The 17,554-nt window shown below is 43.5% G+C and overlaps 2 protein-coding genes across 2 annotated transcripts; one reads left to right on the forward strand and one right to left on the reverse strand.

The window, feature by feature from the left end:
• Window positions 1–2,015: 2,015 nt before the first annotated feature.
• LOC115160290 (putative uncharacterized protein FLJ45035) lies at window positions 2,016–5,023 on the reverse strand. The gene is made up of 2 exons (XM_029710652.1): window positions 5,009–5,023; window positions 2,016–2,369 (listed from the first exon to the last, which is right to left on the reverse strand). The coding sequence occupies exons 1-2, from the start codon at window positions 5,021–5,023 to the stop codon at window positions 2,016–2,018; spliced, it is 369 nt and encodes a 122-aa protein (XP_029566512.1).
• A 485-nt stretch (window positions 5,024–5,508) lies between these two features.
• Window positions 5,509–17,481, forward strand: LOC115159750 (neuropeptide Y receptor type 1-like). Its single transcript, XM_029709779.1, has 5 exons — window positions 5,509–5,886; window positions 6,048–6,289; window positions 7,619–7,765; window positions 8,326–8,542; window positions 17,040–17,481. The coding sequence occupies exons 1-5, from the start codon at window positions 5,578–5,580 to the stop codon at window positions 17,253–17,255; spliced, it is 1,131 nt and encodes a 376-aa protein (XP_029565639.1). The 5' UTR covers window positions 5,509–5,577; the 3' UTR covers window positions 17,256–17,481.
• The last annotated feature ends 73 nt before the right edge of the window (window positions 17,482–17,554 follow it).

Genomic DNA, 17,554 nt, shown 5'->3' on the forward strand with positions numbered 1-17,554 from the left:
CACAAAGTTAGGTCCATGCAGAAATGGTTTGTCAACCCCATCAAACACCTTTGGGATAAATTGGAACGCCGACTGCGAGCCAGGCCTAATCTCCCAACATCAGTGCCCGAGCTCACTAATTCTCTTGTGGCTGAATGCAAGCAAGTCCCCGCAGCAATGTTCCAACATCTAGTGGAAAGCCTTCCCAGAAGATTGGAGGCTATTATAGCAGCAAAGGGGGGGACCAACTCCATATTATTGGCCATGATTTTGGAATGAGATGTTTGACAAGCAGGTGTCCACATACTCTTGGTGATGTAGTGTATGTTAACGCATATTGTTAACATGTATTGTGACATACAGTACCAGTCAAAAGTTTGGACACACCTACTCATTCAAGGGTTTTTCTTTATTTTTACTGTTTTCTACATTGTAAAATCATAGTGAAGACATCAAAACTATAAAATAACACATATGGAATCATGAAGTAACCAAAAAAGTGTTAAACAAATAAACATATATTTTAGATTCCTCAAAGTAGCCACCCTTTGCCTTGATGACAGCTTTGCACACTCTTGGCATTCTCTCAACCAGCTTCATGAGGTATTTACCTGGAATGCTTTTCCAATCGTCTTGAAGGTGTTCCCACATATGCTGAGCACTTGTTGGCTGATTTTCCTTCACTCTTCGGTCCAACTCATCCGAGGAGGATAGATTGGGAAGGAGAGGAGAAAAGGGGGAAGGAGAGGAGAAAAGGGGGGAGGAGAGAGGAAGGAGAAGAGGGGGGGAGGAGAGGGGAGGAGAGGAGAAGGGATGGAGTAGAGGGGAGCGGAGGGAAGGAGATGAGAAGGGAGGAGATGGTAAGGGAGAAGGGAAAGAATAGGGGTTAGTAGAGGAGAGTAGAGGGGAGGAGAGAACACTCCGTGTCCTATACACTAGAATGCCTGTGTAGACACAAATGCTAGTGTGTGTGTGTGTGTGTGTGTGTGTGCCTGTGCGTGTATATGTGTGTGGGTTAGTTGTTTATCCCAGAAGGGAGTTGTGAGAGATGATGGATGGAGGATATTTGCTTGATTATTGTATTCCGTTGAGTAAATGATATCCACTCAACGCTCACCCTCCAACCCCCGCACACACACACACACACACAAACACACACATCCGCTAGCAGAGGAGAGTCAGTATTCTACCCTTTGAGAGAAAACAGTCTGTGTCCTATACACTAGAAAGCCTGTGGAGACGCAAATGCTAGCGTGTGTGTGTGTGTGTATGTGAGTTAGTTGTTTATCCCAGCTGGGAGTTTTGGAGGCGATGGATGGAGGATATTTGCTTCATTATTGTCTTCGGTTGAATAAATGATTTCTACTGAGTGACTCAACATCCCTCCCCCAAACACAATCATACAGATTTTGTTTTCTGCCTTTTATAACAAACCAGTCACATGCAGCTCATCAACCCCTACCTGCTGCTCTAATAAAGTACCACAGTATGAGTCATAATACTCTTAAAACCTAGTGGTCAAACAGGGAAATGGTTCCAATTAGTTTTTCCACCATTCATTTTTCCCATAGGGGATTTTAGAAACACTTCAAATAAGCACTGTGTTTCACGTAGGTTTAGCCTGGCGTGATGTTTTGATAACCATGTAAATCTCTCTAGGACAAGGGGACTTTTATCAATATATCCGCCTGCATTTAAAAATAAATAATGCCATGCTAATTAGCTGCTAATGTGGCTATCATAAAGACCTACAAATGCCAGGATGATCTGGGCGAGACTAATGAATCGAAGCAAATGTAAGAATCTCTGGATTAGTTATGTAATGTTAGCTAAATTTAGTAATGAATAAATTAGCTACATTTCTTTCAATTTGACAATTCTGTCAACTGTCTTGTGCAAGTTTTAAATTAATCCAACACCTGTTAGCAAAGGTATCATTTAGAGATGAAGTGCAGGACCTTGCAGGGATTTGGAGTTTAGCATGATGTCTACTTTGATGCTGATATTAAATGTTAATCACAAATGACCAGTCGCTTTCATAATGAGTTAACCGACTCTGCCTGCTCCCGAGGGCAGAGGCGGTTAACTGCCTGCTCCCGAGGGCAGAGGCGGTTAACTGCCTGCTCCCGAGGGCAGAGGCGGTTAACTGCCTGCTCCCGAGGGCAGAGGCGGTTAACTGCCTGCTCCCGAGGGCAGAGGCGGTTAACTGCCTGCTCCCGAGGGCAGAGGCGGCTAACTGCCTGCTCCCGAGGGCAGAGGCGGTTAACTGCCTGCTCCCGAGGACAGAGGCGGTTAACTGCCTGCTCCCGAGGGCAGAGGCGGTTAACTGCCTGCTCCCGAGGGCAGAGGCGGTTAACTGCCTGCTCCCGAGGACAGAGGCGGTTAACTGCCTGCTCCCGAGGGCAGAGGCGGTTAACTCATTAAGAAAGCGACTGGTCATTTGTGAGCAACATTCATCGCACAGTAAAATGGCCCAGTGGAGACTAGCTTAACAGAAGATAAATATTGATGTTGTTTTTCCGGATTAGTGATATTGATATCTGTCTGTGGCAATGAGCTGGTGTCATAAGCATGATATATTGTCTTTCAGAGTGGTTTTAATAAACAGCTTAGTCAAACCAGGACGCCACTGGCCTGAGGAAGACAGCAGAGTATGAACCAGATAAATGAGGGAGGAACGTTCCCTCGTGTGTGTGTGTGTGTGTGCATGTGTGTGCAGGTGTGTGAGTGCACATTCTTATGTGTGTGTTTGTATGCACCCAAGTGTGTGTGTGTGTCTGCATGTGTGTCTTCGCACATGCTTGTGTGTGTGTGTGTTTCTGTGCATTCAAGCATGAATGCGTGTGTTATTCACAGTCAGTCTGTGTCTGGGAGCGTGTTGGTATTTTTAGAGAGGCCAGGGCTTTCAGACATCCCTGTCTGCTGCCAGATCAGAGAATATTACAGTCTATCTCTGTTCTACTACATATACTCTCTGTTGTCTAGCTATAGTTATACTGTTGTATATTCTACTACAACTGTCTAGACTAATATAATGAAACACACTCACACACACATACAGACACACAATTCTTTGAGGGTCACATTAAGCCATTTGTTTCTAATGTTTAATCTCGTCAGAGGAGCCAGTAATATTCAGTGAGACGGGCTGTATAATCACACTATTAACTTGAGGGCAGTGTGTGTGAGTCTGTGTCTGTTTCAATGTATGTGTTTGTTCCCAGTCTCTCTATAGTCTCCTTCACCTCTCCTTCTCTCATGTGTGTGTTTGTTTCCTGTCCTAATTGGCAGTGTATTGCTGATTGCTTGACTACACACCTCATCTGAGCTGCACTCCCCCTCTCATGCAAATGACACAGAAATCTACTCTCATTTTTTCTGTTAGTGTAACAGGTTTTGTTTTGTTTGTGTGTGTGTTTTTTGTTTTCATGTGTGTTTATGTGGGTGTGTGTGTGTATATATATATATATATATATGTATGTATGTATGTATGTATGTATGTATGTGTGTGTGTGTGTGTGTGTGTGTGTGTGTGTGTGTGTGTGTGTGTGTGTGTGTGTGTGTGTGTGTGTGTGTGTGTGTGTGTGCAACCTGCTGGGAAAAAATATTTAAAAGACATAAAACAAAGTTCTGAGGAAGAAGAAATGATAAGATGGTTATACTGGTGTGAGGAAGAGAGAGAGAGAGAGAGAGAGACAGAGATACAGATAGAATGAGAGACGAACAGTAAGAGAAATACATTTTAATTGTCTTTATTCTTTTGAAACTTCTGTATGTTAAATGTTTACTGTTAATTTTTATTGTTTATTTCACTTTTGTATATTATCTACCTCACTTGCTTTGGCAATGTTAACATATGTTTCCCATGCCAATAAAGCCCCTTGAATTGAATTGAATTGAAAGAGCGAGAGAGAGAAGCTGGAGTAATTGTCACAGAGAGCTGCTTTCCTGAGGGAAGAGTGACAGACAGACAAAGAGAGACAAAGAGAGACAAAGAGATAATAGGTAGAATGAGAGACGAACAGAGAGAGAGAGAGAAGCTGTAGAAATTGTCACAGAGAGCTGCTTTCCTGAGGGAAGAGAAACAGACAGACAAAGAGAGACAAAGAGATAATAGGTAGAGAGAGAGAGAGAGAGAGAGAGAGAGAGAGAGAGAGAGAGAGAGAGAGAGAGAGAGAGAGAGAGAGAGAGAGAGAGAGAGAGAGAGAGAGAGAGAGAGAGAGAGGGAAAGAGAAGCTGTAGAAATTGTCACAGAGAGCTGCTTTCCTGAAGGAAGAGAGACAGATATAATTACATCCACCTCTCCTCTCCTCCTCTAATATCTTTCCTTGAGCTCTTCAACACTGGCTAGAGATTTTATGAATATTTAGTGGACATTTTAATATTTAGTGGACAATGAAAGCCTTTCCACCCTCTTCTTATCTTCTTCTCTCTACTTATTAGTTCTCCCCCTCTTCTCTCTTTAATATCTTCTCTCTACTTATTAGTTCTCCCCCTCTTCTCTCTTTAATATCTTCTCTCTACTTATTAGTTCTCCCCCTCTTCTCTCTTTAATATCTTCTCTCTACTTATTAGTTCTCCCTCTCCTGTCTTTAATATCTTCTCTCTGCTTATTAGTTCTCCCTCTCTTCTCTCTTTATCTTCTCTCTACTTATTAGTTCTTCCCCCTCTTCTCTCTAATATCTTCTCTCTACTTATTAGTTCTCCCTCTCCTGTCTTTAATATCTTCTCTCTGCTTATTAGTTCTCCCTCTCTTCTCTCTTTATCTTCTCTCTACTTATTAGTTCTTCCCCCTCTTCTCTCTAATATCTTCTCTCTACTTATTAGTTCTCCCTCTCCTGTCTTTAATATCTTCTCTCTGCTTATTAGTTCTCCCTCTCTTCTCTCTTTATCTTCTCTCTACTTATTAATTCTCCCTCTCTTCTCTCTTTATTATTTTCTCTCTACTTATTAATTCTCCCCATATTCTCTCTTTTTCTGTTCTCAACTTTTCCCCTTTTCATTTTTCGAATCTTCTCCCTTCTCATACCTTCTCTGTCCTCATCTAAACTATGTTCCCTATTTTATTTTTTCTAATTTCCTTTTTAATGATCCTCTTGTCCTCTCCTCTCTTCTAATCTCATATTCTCATCTTCTGTTCTGTCTTTTCACATTTTCTCTCATCGTTTGTACATATATCTTCTAAGTTGTATTCTCTTTTCCTCCACTCCCTCCCTCTATTCATGATCTTTAGATCTTTTCTTACAGATTCTCTTCTCTTATTTTATACAGTAGATAGACTGAGATTATTTTATATTCTCTTCCCTGTTTTACAGATAGACTTTTTGCTCCTCCTGAGCCAAACCAATCATATTGTCTCCATCAGACTGAGGGCTCAACCAATAAGAGTGATTAGCAGACTCGGAGAGACAATCACAGCGACTCTAACATCTTGACGACCAATCAGCCAACTGAGGAGGGTATAGAAGGACTATAACTGCCTGATTACCCAGTCACCCTGTCCCCTCTACACCCCCTTTAGCTCCCTCTAGCCCCCAATCAACTCCCAGGCTCTGCCAGTAAGCTCCCTCTAACAGCCCCCAAAACGCTTCTTCCACCATGACCAATAACAGCAGCTCCTCTGGCGTCTGGGAGAACTCTGATTGGTCAGAGTCAGCCCAGTGTCCACCCTCGGTGAGTGGAGCCACCTTCCTCATCGTGGCCTACAGCACGGTGATCGCAGTAGGGTTGCTAGGCAATATGGGCCTGGTTTTCATCATCGGGCGGCAGAAGGAACTGCATAATGTCACCAACATTTTAATCGCCAACCTGTCCTGCTCCGACATCTTGATGTGTGTGGTGTGTCTACCCGTCACCGTCATCTACACTCTGATGGACCGCTGGGTACTGGGGGAGGCACTCTGCAAGGTGAGAACACAAGGACTTTTCTTCAAAAAATAAAAATCCTTGTTCAGAGTTCCTGTGTCTTTGTTTGATAACCTTGCAGTGTTTGTTTCTGTCCATAATGTGCCTTTTTCCCCTCCCTCTCCCTCTCTTGTCCCTTATATATCTCCTCTCTTCCCCATCAGGTCACTCCGTTTGTACAGTGTGTATCAGTGACGGTGTCTATTTTCTCCCTGGTGTTGATTGCGTTGGAGCGCCATCAGTTGATCCTGCACCCTACTGGCTGGTCCCCAGCAGCAGGCCACTCCTACCTGGCCGTAGGTCTCACCTGGTTGGTCGCCTGCTTCATATCACTCCCGTTCCTGTCCTACAACATTCTGACCGACAACCCCTTCCAGAACCTCACCCTGCCCGCCAACCCCTTCAGGTGAGTGTGGAGTGGAGTGTGTGTGTGTGTGTGTGTGTGTGTGTGTGTGTGTGTGTGTGTGTGTGTGTGTGTGTGTGTGTGTGTGTGTGTGTGTGTGTGTGTGTGTGTGTGTGTGTGTGAGTGTGAGTGTGAGTGTGAGTGTGTGTGTGTGTGTTTTCATAAATTCCCTCTGGCTACCTACTCTGATTTCAGAGCACTCTCGTCTGAGTGTGGCAGAGCACAGAACGCTCTCTTTGTCTTTCATTCTCTCCCTTCCTCTCTCTCTCTCGCTCTCAATTCAAATCAATTTAAGGGCTTTATTGGCATTGGAAACATATGTTTACATTGCCACACCAAGTGAAATAGATAATAAACAAAAGTGAAATAAACACTTTTTTTACAGTAAACATTACAGTCACAAAAGTCCCAGAATAATAAAGACATTTCAAATGTAATTTTATGTGCAAATAGTTAAAGTCCAAACGGGAAAATAAATAAACATAAATATGGGTTGTATTTACAATGGGGTTTGTTATTCACTGGTTGCCTTTTTTGTGGCAATGTAACTGGTGTCGTCGTAATGAGACCAAGGTGCAGCGGAGGATGCGTGTTCATCTTAGATATTTAATTGAAAAAGAGAACACTACAAAAAAATAAACAAAAGACGACAGCAAAACAGTCCTGTTAGGAAAAACTCTCAACAGAAAACAATCACCCACAAAACCCAAAGGAAAAACAGGTTAAGGTGTGACTCCCAATCAGCAACAACGAACTACAGCTGTGCCTGATTGGGAGCCACACACGGCCAAACCAAAGAAACAAACCAACATAGAAAAATAAACATAGAACGCCCACCCAATGTAACACCCTGGCCTAACCAAAATAAAGAACAAAAAACCCCTCTCTATGGCCAGGGCGTTACAGGCAACCGGTCACACAACTTGCTGCTGTGATGGCACACTGTGGTATTTCACTCAGTAGATATGGGAGTTTAACAAAATTGGGTTTGTTTTCGAATTCTTTGTGTATATGTGTAATCTGAGGGAAGTATGTGTCTCTAATATGGTCATACAGTTGGTAGGAGGTTGGGAAATGCAGCTCAGTTTCCACCTCATTTTGTGGGCAGTGTGCACATAGCTTGTCTTTTCTTGAGAGCCAGGTCTGCCTACGGCGGCTATTCTCACTGAGTCTGTACATAGTCAAAGCTTTCCTTAAATTTGGTCTCTCTCTCCCTCTCTTGCTCTCTTTCACTCATTATTTCCCTCCCTTTCTCCCTCCTGCTATCCTTCTCTCCCACTCTCTTTCGCTCTCTCCCTCCCTCTCTCTCTGTCTCTCGCTCTCTCTCCTCAGAGACCATGTGATCTGTTTGGAGAAATGGCCGACTGAAAGACACCGTCTGGCCTACACCACCTCCCTGCTGCTGTTCCAGTACTGCCTCCCTCTGCTACTAGTGCTGCTTTGCTACCTACGTATATTCCTACGCCTACGTCGACGCAGGTGACACACACACACACACACACATGCATGCACACACACACGCATGCACACACACATGCACACTCACGCCAGCACACAAGCACACACACACATGAACTCATGCAAGCTCGCAAGCACAGACAGACACACACACACAAGACAGTCAAAGAATTGTCAGATTAATGAGTCAGTGAATAGTAAATAATAGTATGCTTACTCAGACGCAGGTAATACATCAGGACAGGAGTCAATGAATGGTAGTCAATGAGAGACCAATGATGAATAGGTGAATAAAACAAATGAATGAGTGGAGTAATAGTCCAAGGATCATCAAAGAGGATAGACAATGAACAGTTAATGAGTAAATAGAAATGTTAATGAAATGAATAAGTACCTGGTAAAGTATGGTTAAATCCCATCCATTTAGTCCGTTCCTGTGGCCCCCCATTGATCAAACAAAATTACAGCAGATACACAAAGAACAAATAAACAGACTAAGAAAACAGAAACAAAAGTAACTGGAAAAGTGTGGAATACTGTAAGTCCCATCTAAAGTCCTTTCGTGTGTTTTTCCCATCCAGGGACGTGGTGGAGCGGAGCCGGAAGGCCCGAGGAGCCCAGAGGATCAATGCTATGTTGGCGGCCATCGTTGCTGCCTTCGCCCTCTGCTGGCTGCCGCTCAATGTGTTCAACACGATATTCGACTGGGACCACCAGGCGCTGCCCGCCTGCCAGCATGATGCTGTGTTCTCCGCCTGCCACCTCACCGCCATGGCCTCCACCTGTGTCAACCCTGTGGTGAGTGGAGTGGAGTTTAGTTTAGGTTATTAGCATCCCCATTAGCTCCTGCACATGCAGCAGCTACTCTTCCTGGGGTCCACATAAAACATACAAATACATGACAAAGTGCAGAACGGTTATAGACAAGGACATTAAATAGAATTAATAATAACAATAACAAATAAACATAAACAAATAAAATAAATAAGAGTTATAAATTGGAAAGACACTAAGAGAGAACCAAAATATTATTTACACACTATTCATATGTACATATTCATATTATTATATACAGTTAAATTAGATCTTTAGAAAGAGGAGAGGCTCTGTGAAACAATATGTTTTTTTAATCCGTTTTTTAAAGCTAAACATACTTTTTCCCTGAGTAACGTCTGGTGGCAGAGCATTCCACGATGACATGGCTATATACATAACTGAGTGATGCATTAAATCTGTTTTGGGTTTAGGTACAGTGAAGAAACCCATAGTGGTGTGTCTGGTGGGTTATGTACAGTACCAGTCAAAAGTTTGGACACACCTACTCATTCAAGGCTTTTTCTTTATTTGTCCTATTTTCTACATTGCAGAATAATAGTGAAGACATCAACACTTTGAAATAACACATATGGAATCATGTAGCAACCAAAAAAGGGTTAAACAAATCAAAATATATTTTTTATTTGAGATTCTTCAAAGTAGCCACCGTTTGCCTTGATGACAGCTTTGCACACTCTTGGCATTCTCTCAACCAGCTTCATTGAGTAGTCACCTGGAATGCATTTCAATTAACAGATGTGCCTTGTTGAAAATAAATTTGTGGAATTTCTATCCTTCTTAATGTGTTTCAGCCTACCAGTTGTGTGTGACAAGGTAGGCGTGGTATACAGAAGGTAGCCCTATTTTGTGAAAGAACAAGTCCCTATTATGGCAAGAACAGCTCAAATAAGCAAAGAGAAACAACAGTCCATCATTATTTTAAGACATGAAGGTCAGTCAATGCGGAAAATATCAAGAACTTTGAAAGTTTCTTAAAGTGCAGGCGCAAAAACCATCAAGCGCTATGATGAAACTGGCTCTCATGAGGCCTGCCACAGGAAAGGAAGACCCAGAGTTACCTCTGCTGCAGAGGATAAGTTCATTAGAGTTAACTGTACCTCAGATTGCAGCCCAAATAAATGCTTCACAGAGTTCAAGTAACAGACACATCTCAACATCAACTTTTCAGAGGAAACTGCGTGAATCAGGCCTTCATGGTTGAATTGCTGCAAAGAAACCACTACTAAAGGACATGAGACGTGTGGAAATCTGTCCTTAGGTCACATGATTCCAAGTTTGAGATTTTTGGTTCCAACCGCCGTGTCATTGTGAGACGCAAAGTAGGTGAACGGATCATCTCCACGGGGGACCACTACGGGGAAAAAATGGATGAAATGTATGCATTCACTACTGTAAGTCGCTCTGGATAAGAGCGTCTGCTAAATTACTCAAATGTAAAAAAAAATTAAAATGTGTGGTTGCCACCGTGTGGTTGCCACCGTGAAGCATGGAAGAGGAGGTGTGATGGTGTGGGGGAGCTTTGCTGGTGACAATGTCAGTGATTTATTTAGAATTCAAGACACACTTAACCAGTATGGCTACCACAGCATTCTGCAGCAATACGCCAGCCCATCTGGTTTGCGCTAGTGGGACTATCATTTGTTTTTCAACAGGACAATTACCCAAAACCCACCTCCAGGCTATGTAAGGGCTATTTGACCAAGGAGTAGAGTGATGGAGAACTGTATCAGATGACCTGGCCTCCACAATCACCCAACCTCAACCCAATTGAGATGGTTTGGGATGTGTTGGACCACAGAGTGAAGGAAAAACAGCCAACAAGTGCTCAGCATATGTGGGAACTCCTTCAAGACTGTTGGAAAAGCATTCCTCGTGAAGCTGGTTGAGAGAATGCCAAGAGTGTGCAAAGCTGTCATCAAGGCAAAGGGTGTTTACTTTGAAGAATCACAAAAATAAACTATATTTTGATTTGTTTATCACTTTTTTAGTTACTACATGATTCCATGTGTTATTTCATAGTTTTGATGTCTTCACTATTATTCTACAATGTAGAAAATAGTAAAAAAATTAAGAAAAACCCTTGAATGAGTAGATGTGTCCTTCCCTGTGGCTCAGTTGGTGGAGCATGGTGTGTGCAACACCAGGGTTGTGGGTTCGATTCCCACGGGGGGCCAGTACAAAAAAATGCATTAAATTAAATGTATGAAATGTATGCATTCACTACTGTAAGTCACTCTGGATAAGAGCGTCTGCTAAATGACTTAAATGTAACGTCCAAAATGTTGACTGGTACTGTATGTCTGTTTGAAGTGAATGCAAATAGATTATACAAGTGGTTAGGCATTTTCAACACACAAATGTCTTAAAAAGACTAGAAGAGAAGTAGTAATTTTGTCCTCAACCATGAAAGACTGTCATGCATGTTGTTGATGTTAGTTCTATGTTTACAGTTTAGGGTAAGGCGTGCTGCTTTGTTTTGAGACAGCTGCAGCTTTGCTAGGTCTGTCTTTGCTATATTACTAGACAGTAATCAAGATGGGGCAAGATCAAAGCCTGAACAACTAGTACAGTTGATCTTTGTGTCAAAAACGCAGAAAGCAGAACAACGCAGACATACCTCTCATCATCTTCACAACAACTTTGTCAATATGACTTGACCATGATAACTGACTATCCAATGTTACTGCTAGAAGTTCAACTTCTTCAACTTGTTCAATAGTCACACTCAGTGGAGTGCTGGGCTCTCTGGGTGAAGTGATGGTCTCTCTGGGTGGAGTGCTGGCTTCTCTTGGTGGAGGGCTCTCTGGGTGGAGTGTGGGGGTCTCTGGGTGGAGAGCTGGGCTCTCTGGGTGAGGTGATGTCTCTCTGGGTGGAGTGCTGGCTTCTCTTGGTGGAGGGCTCTCTGGGTGGAGTGTGGGGGTCTCTGGGTGGAGAGCTGGGCTCTCTGGGTGAGGTGATGTCTCTCTGGGTGGAGTGCTGGCTTCTCTTGGTGGAGGGCTCTCTGGGTGGAGTGTGGGGGTCTCTGGGTGGAGTGCTGGCTTCTCTTGGTGGAGGGCTCTCTGGGTTATGTGAGGGTCTCTCTGGGCGGAGTGCTGGCTTCTCTTGGTGGAGGGCTCTCTGGGTTATGTGAGGGTCTCTGGGTGGAGAGCTGGGCTCTCTGGGTGGAGTGCTGGACTCTCTGGGTTATGTGAGGGTCTCTGGGTGGAGAGCAGGGCTCTCTGGGTTATGTGAGGGTCTCTGGGTGGAGAGCTGGGCTCTCTGGGTGGAGTGCTGGACTCTGGGTTATGTGAGGGTCTCTGGGTGGAGAGCAGGGCTCTCTGGGTTATGTGAGGGTCTCTGGGTGGAGAGCTGGGCTCTCTGGGTGGAGTGAGGGTCTCTGGGTGGAGAGCTGGGCTCTCTGGGTTATGTGAGGGTCTCTGGGTGGAGAGCAGGGCTCTCTGGGTTATGTGAGGGTCTCTGGGTGGAGAGCTGGGCTCTCTGGGTGGAGTGCTGGACTCTGGGTTATGTGAGGGTCTCTGGGTGGAGAGCAGGGCTCTCTGGGTTATGTGAGGGTCTCTGGGTGGAGAGCTGGGCTCTCTGGGTTATGTGAGGGTCTCTGGGTGGAGAGCTGGGCTCTCTGGGTTATGTGAGGGTCTCTGGGTGGAGAGCTGGGCTCTCTGGGTGTGATGTTCTTATTTGCTGGCTTCCCATAGGCTGGATGCTCTTAGTCTTTCTTCGCATATTGGCCATGTACTTTAGCACCTTTGCTAAGACTTTTACACCCCACCAGTTTAGGTGGGTGTGGTCTTGCATGAGGTGACGGTGGATGTCTTTGTGGTATGCCAAAAAGACGTTAGATCTTAGTGCACGTTTTCTTGAGAGCTCTGAGTTTGTTTTCTAAACTTATATTGAATGGCACATCGCAGCGCGGGAGAAGAGATTAAATTATAATTATTGCAGATGGGTATATCTCTGTGGCCATATTGGCTATTTCTTCCATAGCTGGGGCCACATGTCCTCTCATGTTCTTTAGGTCGTTCGTTCCAGTGTGGATTTTTATTGTCTTCGCTCCTATTAAACTGTCCTCTGAAATTATTTTGAGGGTACTCTAGGTTGTGGGGCACCATATTTTTCTCACCTCCATGTCAGGTAGTAGTTCTATTCCCATAGATGTTTCCGTTGTAGTCACAGAGAATGACTCCAATCCCAGGTTGTTCTTGGAGCGTTGGTGGGAGTGTTGGTTGAGCTAGCAGAGGTGGTAGGGAGGTTGTTATTTGTTGGAGATGGATCTGAAGGAGGAGGGTTGGTGTTGGGTGGAGAGGGATCTCCTGGAGGAGATAGGTTGGTGTTGGGTGGAGAGGGATCTCCTGGAGGAGATAGGTTGGTGTTAGGTGAAGAGGGATCTCCTGGAGGACATAGGTTGGTGTTGGGTGGAGAGGGATCTCCTGGTGGAGAGAGGTTGGTGTTGGGTGGAGAGGGATTTCCTGGAGGAGATAGGTTGATGTTGGGTAGAGAGGGATCTCCTGGAGGAGACAGGTTGGTGTTGGGTGGAGAGGGATCTCCTGCAGAGCTGGTGGGGATGAGTGTGTGGAGCACGGTGGGAGGTGGGCTGGGGTTTGTGACCCTGGCTAGCTGCTCCTTCAGAGACTGCATGGTGTCCTCTGTTCTTCAGGTCCTTTTTTACTTCTAAAAGCTCTTTTCCCATCTCCTCCTTGATCTCCTCTACTTTTCTCATTGTCACTAACTTCATTTCAGAGAGTTCTTCTGTCATTTCCTTTCTTTCTCTCTGATGTCAGGTTATCTATCAACCGTCTGTGTTCATTCTTCACCTGGCAGAGTTGGTCACGCAGCTGCTCCATCTCTACGTCAGTGCTGGTAGAGAGGTGGTCCAGGACTTGATCTTTTAACTTTTAACGAGTTCTGAGTCTAGCTGGGAGAGGCTGCCTCTCATCTGCGCCACAATGAAATTGGGTTTAGGTGATGATTTGACCATTTCTTTGACCATGTCCTCTCTGTCTTTGTTCACTGTCTTTGTTCATTGGGTTCATTGGAACTTGCTTGTGATGTTGTAATGTTGATCAGGTACTGGTCATTTTTTCCCTCTGCTTCCACCACAGATTTGAGTGTAAAAAATCTGGCTACAAAGGTGTGGAGCGCAACTTCATTCACTCCCTTGAACCAATACTGTCCCATTCAGGTATATGTTTATTGTGAGGTACCTGATCTCGCTTTCTTTCTCCTGGTCCTCCAAAATCTGAATCTGCCTCCCTTTTCCAATGCCCCTTTTTCTTATGTATTTTTAGTGTCTACATAGGGCAGAGTGCCATGTCGTTGGGCAACTGGTAAAACACAGGAGGTTAGTTCATGTGTATTGCAAATGCACATAGTGGCCAAGTAATGTATCTGGGGTGTCCCTTTATTGCTTCAGTTTGTGGCACCTTTTGGAATGTCCTGATGTCACAGATGGTGGATAGACAAACGGGCGTGGTGAGACTTCTACTGCTGCTGAAGGTTCCGTTGCTACTGCTCTTGCTATAGACCCAGTCGGTATTAGATAGAACTTCGCAAACCTGCACACCTGTGGTGAAAACAACCTGTAGTTACCTCATTGGCTCACAGCAAAAACGTAACCTTTTTCAAATACAATTTTCTTGTTGTCTGCTTGTTTAAGTCGATTATAAAACTACATTTAAGAAAAGCACAACATGTCTAAAGATTACTTTTCAACAATGGCTGCTCCCTAGCGTTCTCACTACTTAGAAAAACATGATATTGTAGTGCTTCCCTTATGCCACTTTTCATGAATGCTAGCAGCCATGTGAGTGAGTGCTAGCTAGCAACCGACCAGAACATTAAGCTAGCCAAGACCAACAACACAGACTATACAGCTACAAGTAGTGAGTGGAGTTACAAACAGACTATACAGCTACAAGTAGTGAGTATAGTTACAAACAGACTATACAGCTACAAGTAGTGAGTATAGTTACAAACAGACTATACAACTACAAGTAGTGAGTAGAGTTACAATCAGACTATACAGCTACAAGTAGTGAGTAGATTTACAAACAGACTATACAGCTACAAGTAGTGAGTGGAGTTACAAACAGACTATACAGCTACAAGTAGTGAGTAGATTTACAAACAGACTATACAGCTACAAGTAGTGAGTGGAGTTACAAACAGACTATACAGCTACAAGTAGTGAGTGGAGTTACAAACAGACTATACAGCTACAAGTAGTGAGTAGATTTACAAACAGACTATACAGCTACAAGTAGTGAGTGGAGTTACAAACAGACTATACAGCTACAAGTAGTGAGTGGAGTTACAAACAGACTATACAGCTACAAGTAGTGAGTAGATTTACAAACAGACTATACAGCTACAAGTAGTGAGTGGAGTTACAAACAGACTATACAGCTACAAGTAGTGAGTAGATTTACAAACAGACTATACAGCTACAAGTAGTGAGTAGATTTACAAACAGACTATACAGCTACAAGTAGTGAGTAGATTTACAAACAGACTATACAGCTACAAGTAGTGAGTAGAGTTACAATCAGACTATACAGCTACAAGTAGTGAGTATAGTTACAAACAGACTATACAGCTACAAGTAGTGAGTGGAGTTACAAACAGACTATACAGCTACAAGTAGTGAGTAGATTTACAAACAGACTATACAGCTACAAGTAGTGAGTGGAGTTACAGACTATACAGCTACAAGTAGTGAGTAGAGTTGCAAACGGACTGTACTAAACAAGTTAAATGTCTTACTTTGATTAAATGTTTTAGCCTAGTTGGACACAGCGTCCCAACATTTCCCACTTTGCCATACTGAAAAGCCTGAATCCAGAGGGCTCTTCTCACAGGCTATATTTCCCTATGTGGGAGCATTGCGAACCATAGGTCGGGATTTTGGACTTGGCTACATGCACATTGAACACAGCAGCTTTTCGGCATGTTTTATTATTTCTGTATAACAAAAAAAACGACAGGGAAGTTGCCCATTTTACAATGGGGGTCAATAGGAAAGACTGTTGGTTTGTGGGCGTGGCCGAGGGGAATTCATTATTACCTGAATACCGACTGGGACTATTGCTGATAGTTCCATTGTTATTGTTTTGGTTTTTGTTTGAGTTGTTTTTGTTTGAAATGCCTGTTTTAAAATCAACAAGCCAGGTGCAGATTTCCTGGGCCGAGATTCATAAAACCTTCTTAAGAAGAAATTTCTTCTTAACTGCCATTTTTTCCTGAACTATAGACTTACGAAAAAAGTTAAGCAAAGTTGCTATTCCTCAAAAAGGTTATTGGAAATGTTCTTGTGCTATTTCTTATGTTTCTCCTTAAGCTTAAGTTTATTGATGATTATTGAAAATAAATAAAGTTTTTAGATTTGTCCTTAATTCAAAGATAGCTAAACCCTTGTCTAAAACTCAGGGTAGTGAGAGATAAAGCTCATGAAAGCAATTGAACATGTTTAATTCACTCACAAACTTCATCTGAAAGTTTCAGTATTGATTATTTTAAACCCAAGAACATGTTTAGAACAGTAATCTCAGTAGGAAATATGCTAACATGATTGCCACTGCTAGCTAGATAGCTAGCTAAACGGTTGCCTAGCAACAAACATCTTATGAAGATTCGTAATAGGATATTTGAGAAGTTTGTAAGAAAATCTTAAGATATTGTTGAGGAATTGCACTTACGAACTATCTTATGAAGTTTTCTTTTTTTTCTTAAGAAGCTTCTTAAGTTTTTGTGAAAGAAGTGTTTTGTGAATCTGGGCCCTGGTAACTAAGATGGTCTACTGAGTAACCAATTTGTTTACAGTTTGTTTGCAGTTGTTTACATTCCCAAAAATGAATGCTTTAGAATCCATGTATCACCTCTCTTTCTCTGCTATTTTCTCAACTCTTTTGTGCAAGGGGCGCTTGTTCCTTCGTAGCCCAGTTCTACGGTCCTGGGGCTGTGGTTGGTTCTCTTTTTTTCCACATTTGGTCCAGTTTTGATTGTAGTTTCCCGGTTAAAAGCAGGCCACAAGATGCTGTGTCCTTGTTCTTGCTCTTGAAAAGCATGTCTTCCATCTGTCCGAACAGTCCGGAAGGTTGAGAGCAGTAGTGAGAGTGTTGTGCTAGTTACCTTCCTCTCTTTCCCAGAAGGTTAGGGTAGCGGTAGTGAGAGGGGTAGCTGAGTGATGTGGAAGTGCTAGCTGCCTTCCTCTCTCTCCCAGAAGATTTACAGAGAGGGACTGGGAGAATTCCTCAAGAAAAGCCTGAAAGGGTTGAGTGGGGTAGAGTGGGGTGGAGTGGAATTGAATGAAATGAAATAAAATCTAATTTAACTTAACTGAATTGAATTTAAATGAACTTAACTGAACTCAACTCAACTGTATTGATTAAAATGTTGGAAATGTAAATGTCATTAGAAACATATTGCTGGTGCTCTGCATTTAAACTTTGTCTACACACACACACAGGTGTACGGTTTCCTGAACAGTAACTTCCAGAGGGAGTTGAAGGCCCAGCTGCAGCGCTGCCACTGTGGCTTGGGGGCGCCAGAGAGCTACGAGAATTTCCCACTCTCCACCGTTGGCAGCGAGGGGATCACCAAGATGTCGATGCTGAACCGGGCAGGGTCAATGAGCATCGCGCCGCCACCACGGGCTGAGCCCGGTGTTAGCATATGCAGCTAACAGATAGCCGACAGAGCTAGTGACTAATGCTAATGGCTAAGAGCTAATGGACATTGTGTAGTGTGTACAGCTGTCAGACAGGATGTAAACAACAAGGGTAAAGTTCATATCAAGCAAGCAGCTAACAGACAGAACGCCCCAATGGACAGAACCAATAGAGAGCCGTTAACGCTAATAGAGAGAGAGAGAGAGAGAGAGAGGAGAGAGAGAGAGAGAGAGAGAGAGAGAGAGAGAGAGAGAGAGAGAGAGAGAGAGAGAGAGAGAGAGAGAGAGAGAGAGAGAGAGAGAGAGAGAGAGAG

Source organism: Salmo trutta, chromosome 23, assembly GCF_901001165.1.
Source record: "Salmo trutta chromosome 23, fSalTru1.1, whole genome shotgun sequence".
Classification (NCBI taxonomy): Eukaryota; Metazoa; Chordata; class Actinopteri; order Salmoniformes; family Salmonidae; genus Salmo; species Salmo trutta.

Coding starts and splice junctions, on each gene's coding strand:
- LOC115159750 (XM_029709779.1), top strand. CDS start 5,578: ATGACCAATAACAGCAGCTCCTCTGGCGTCTGGGAGAACTCTGATTGG. Junction 5,887..6,047: donor TGGGGGAGGCACTCTGCAAG/GTGAGAACACAA, acceptor CTTCCCCATCAG/GTCACTCCGTTTGTACAGTG. Junction 7,766..8,325: donor CTACGCCTACGTCGACGCAG/GTGACACACACA, acceptor TTTCCCATCCAG/GGACGTGGTGGAGCGGAGCC.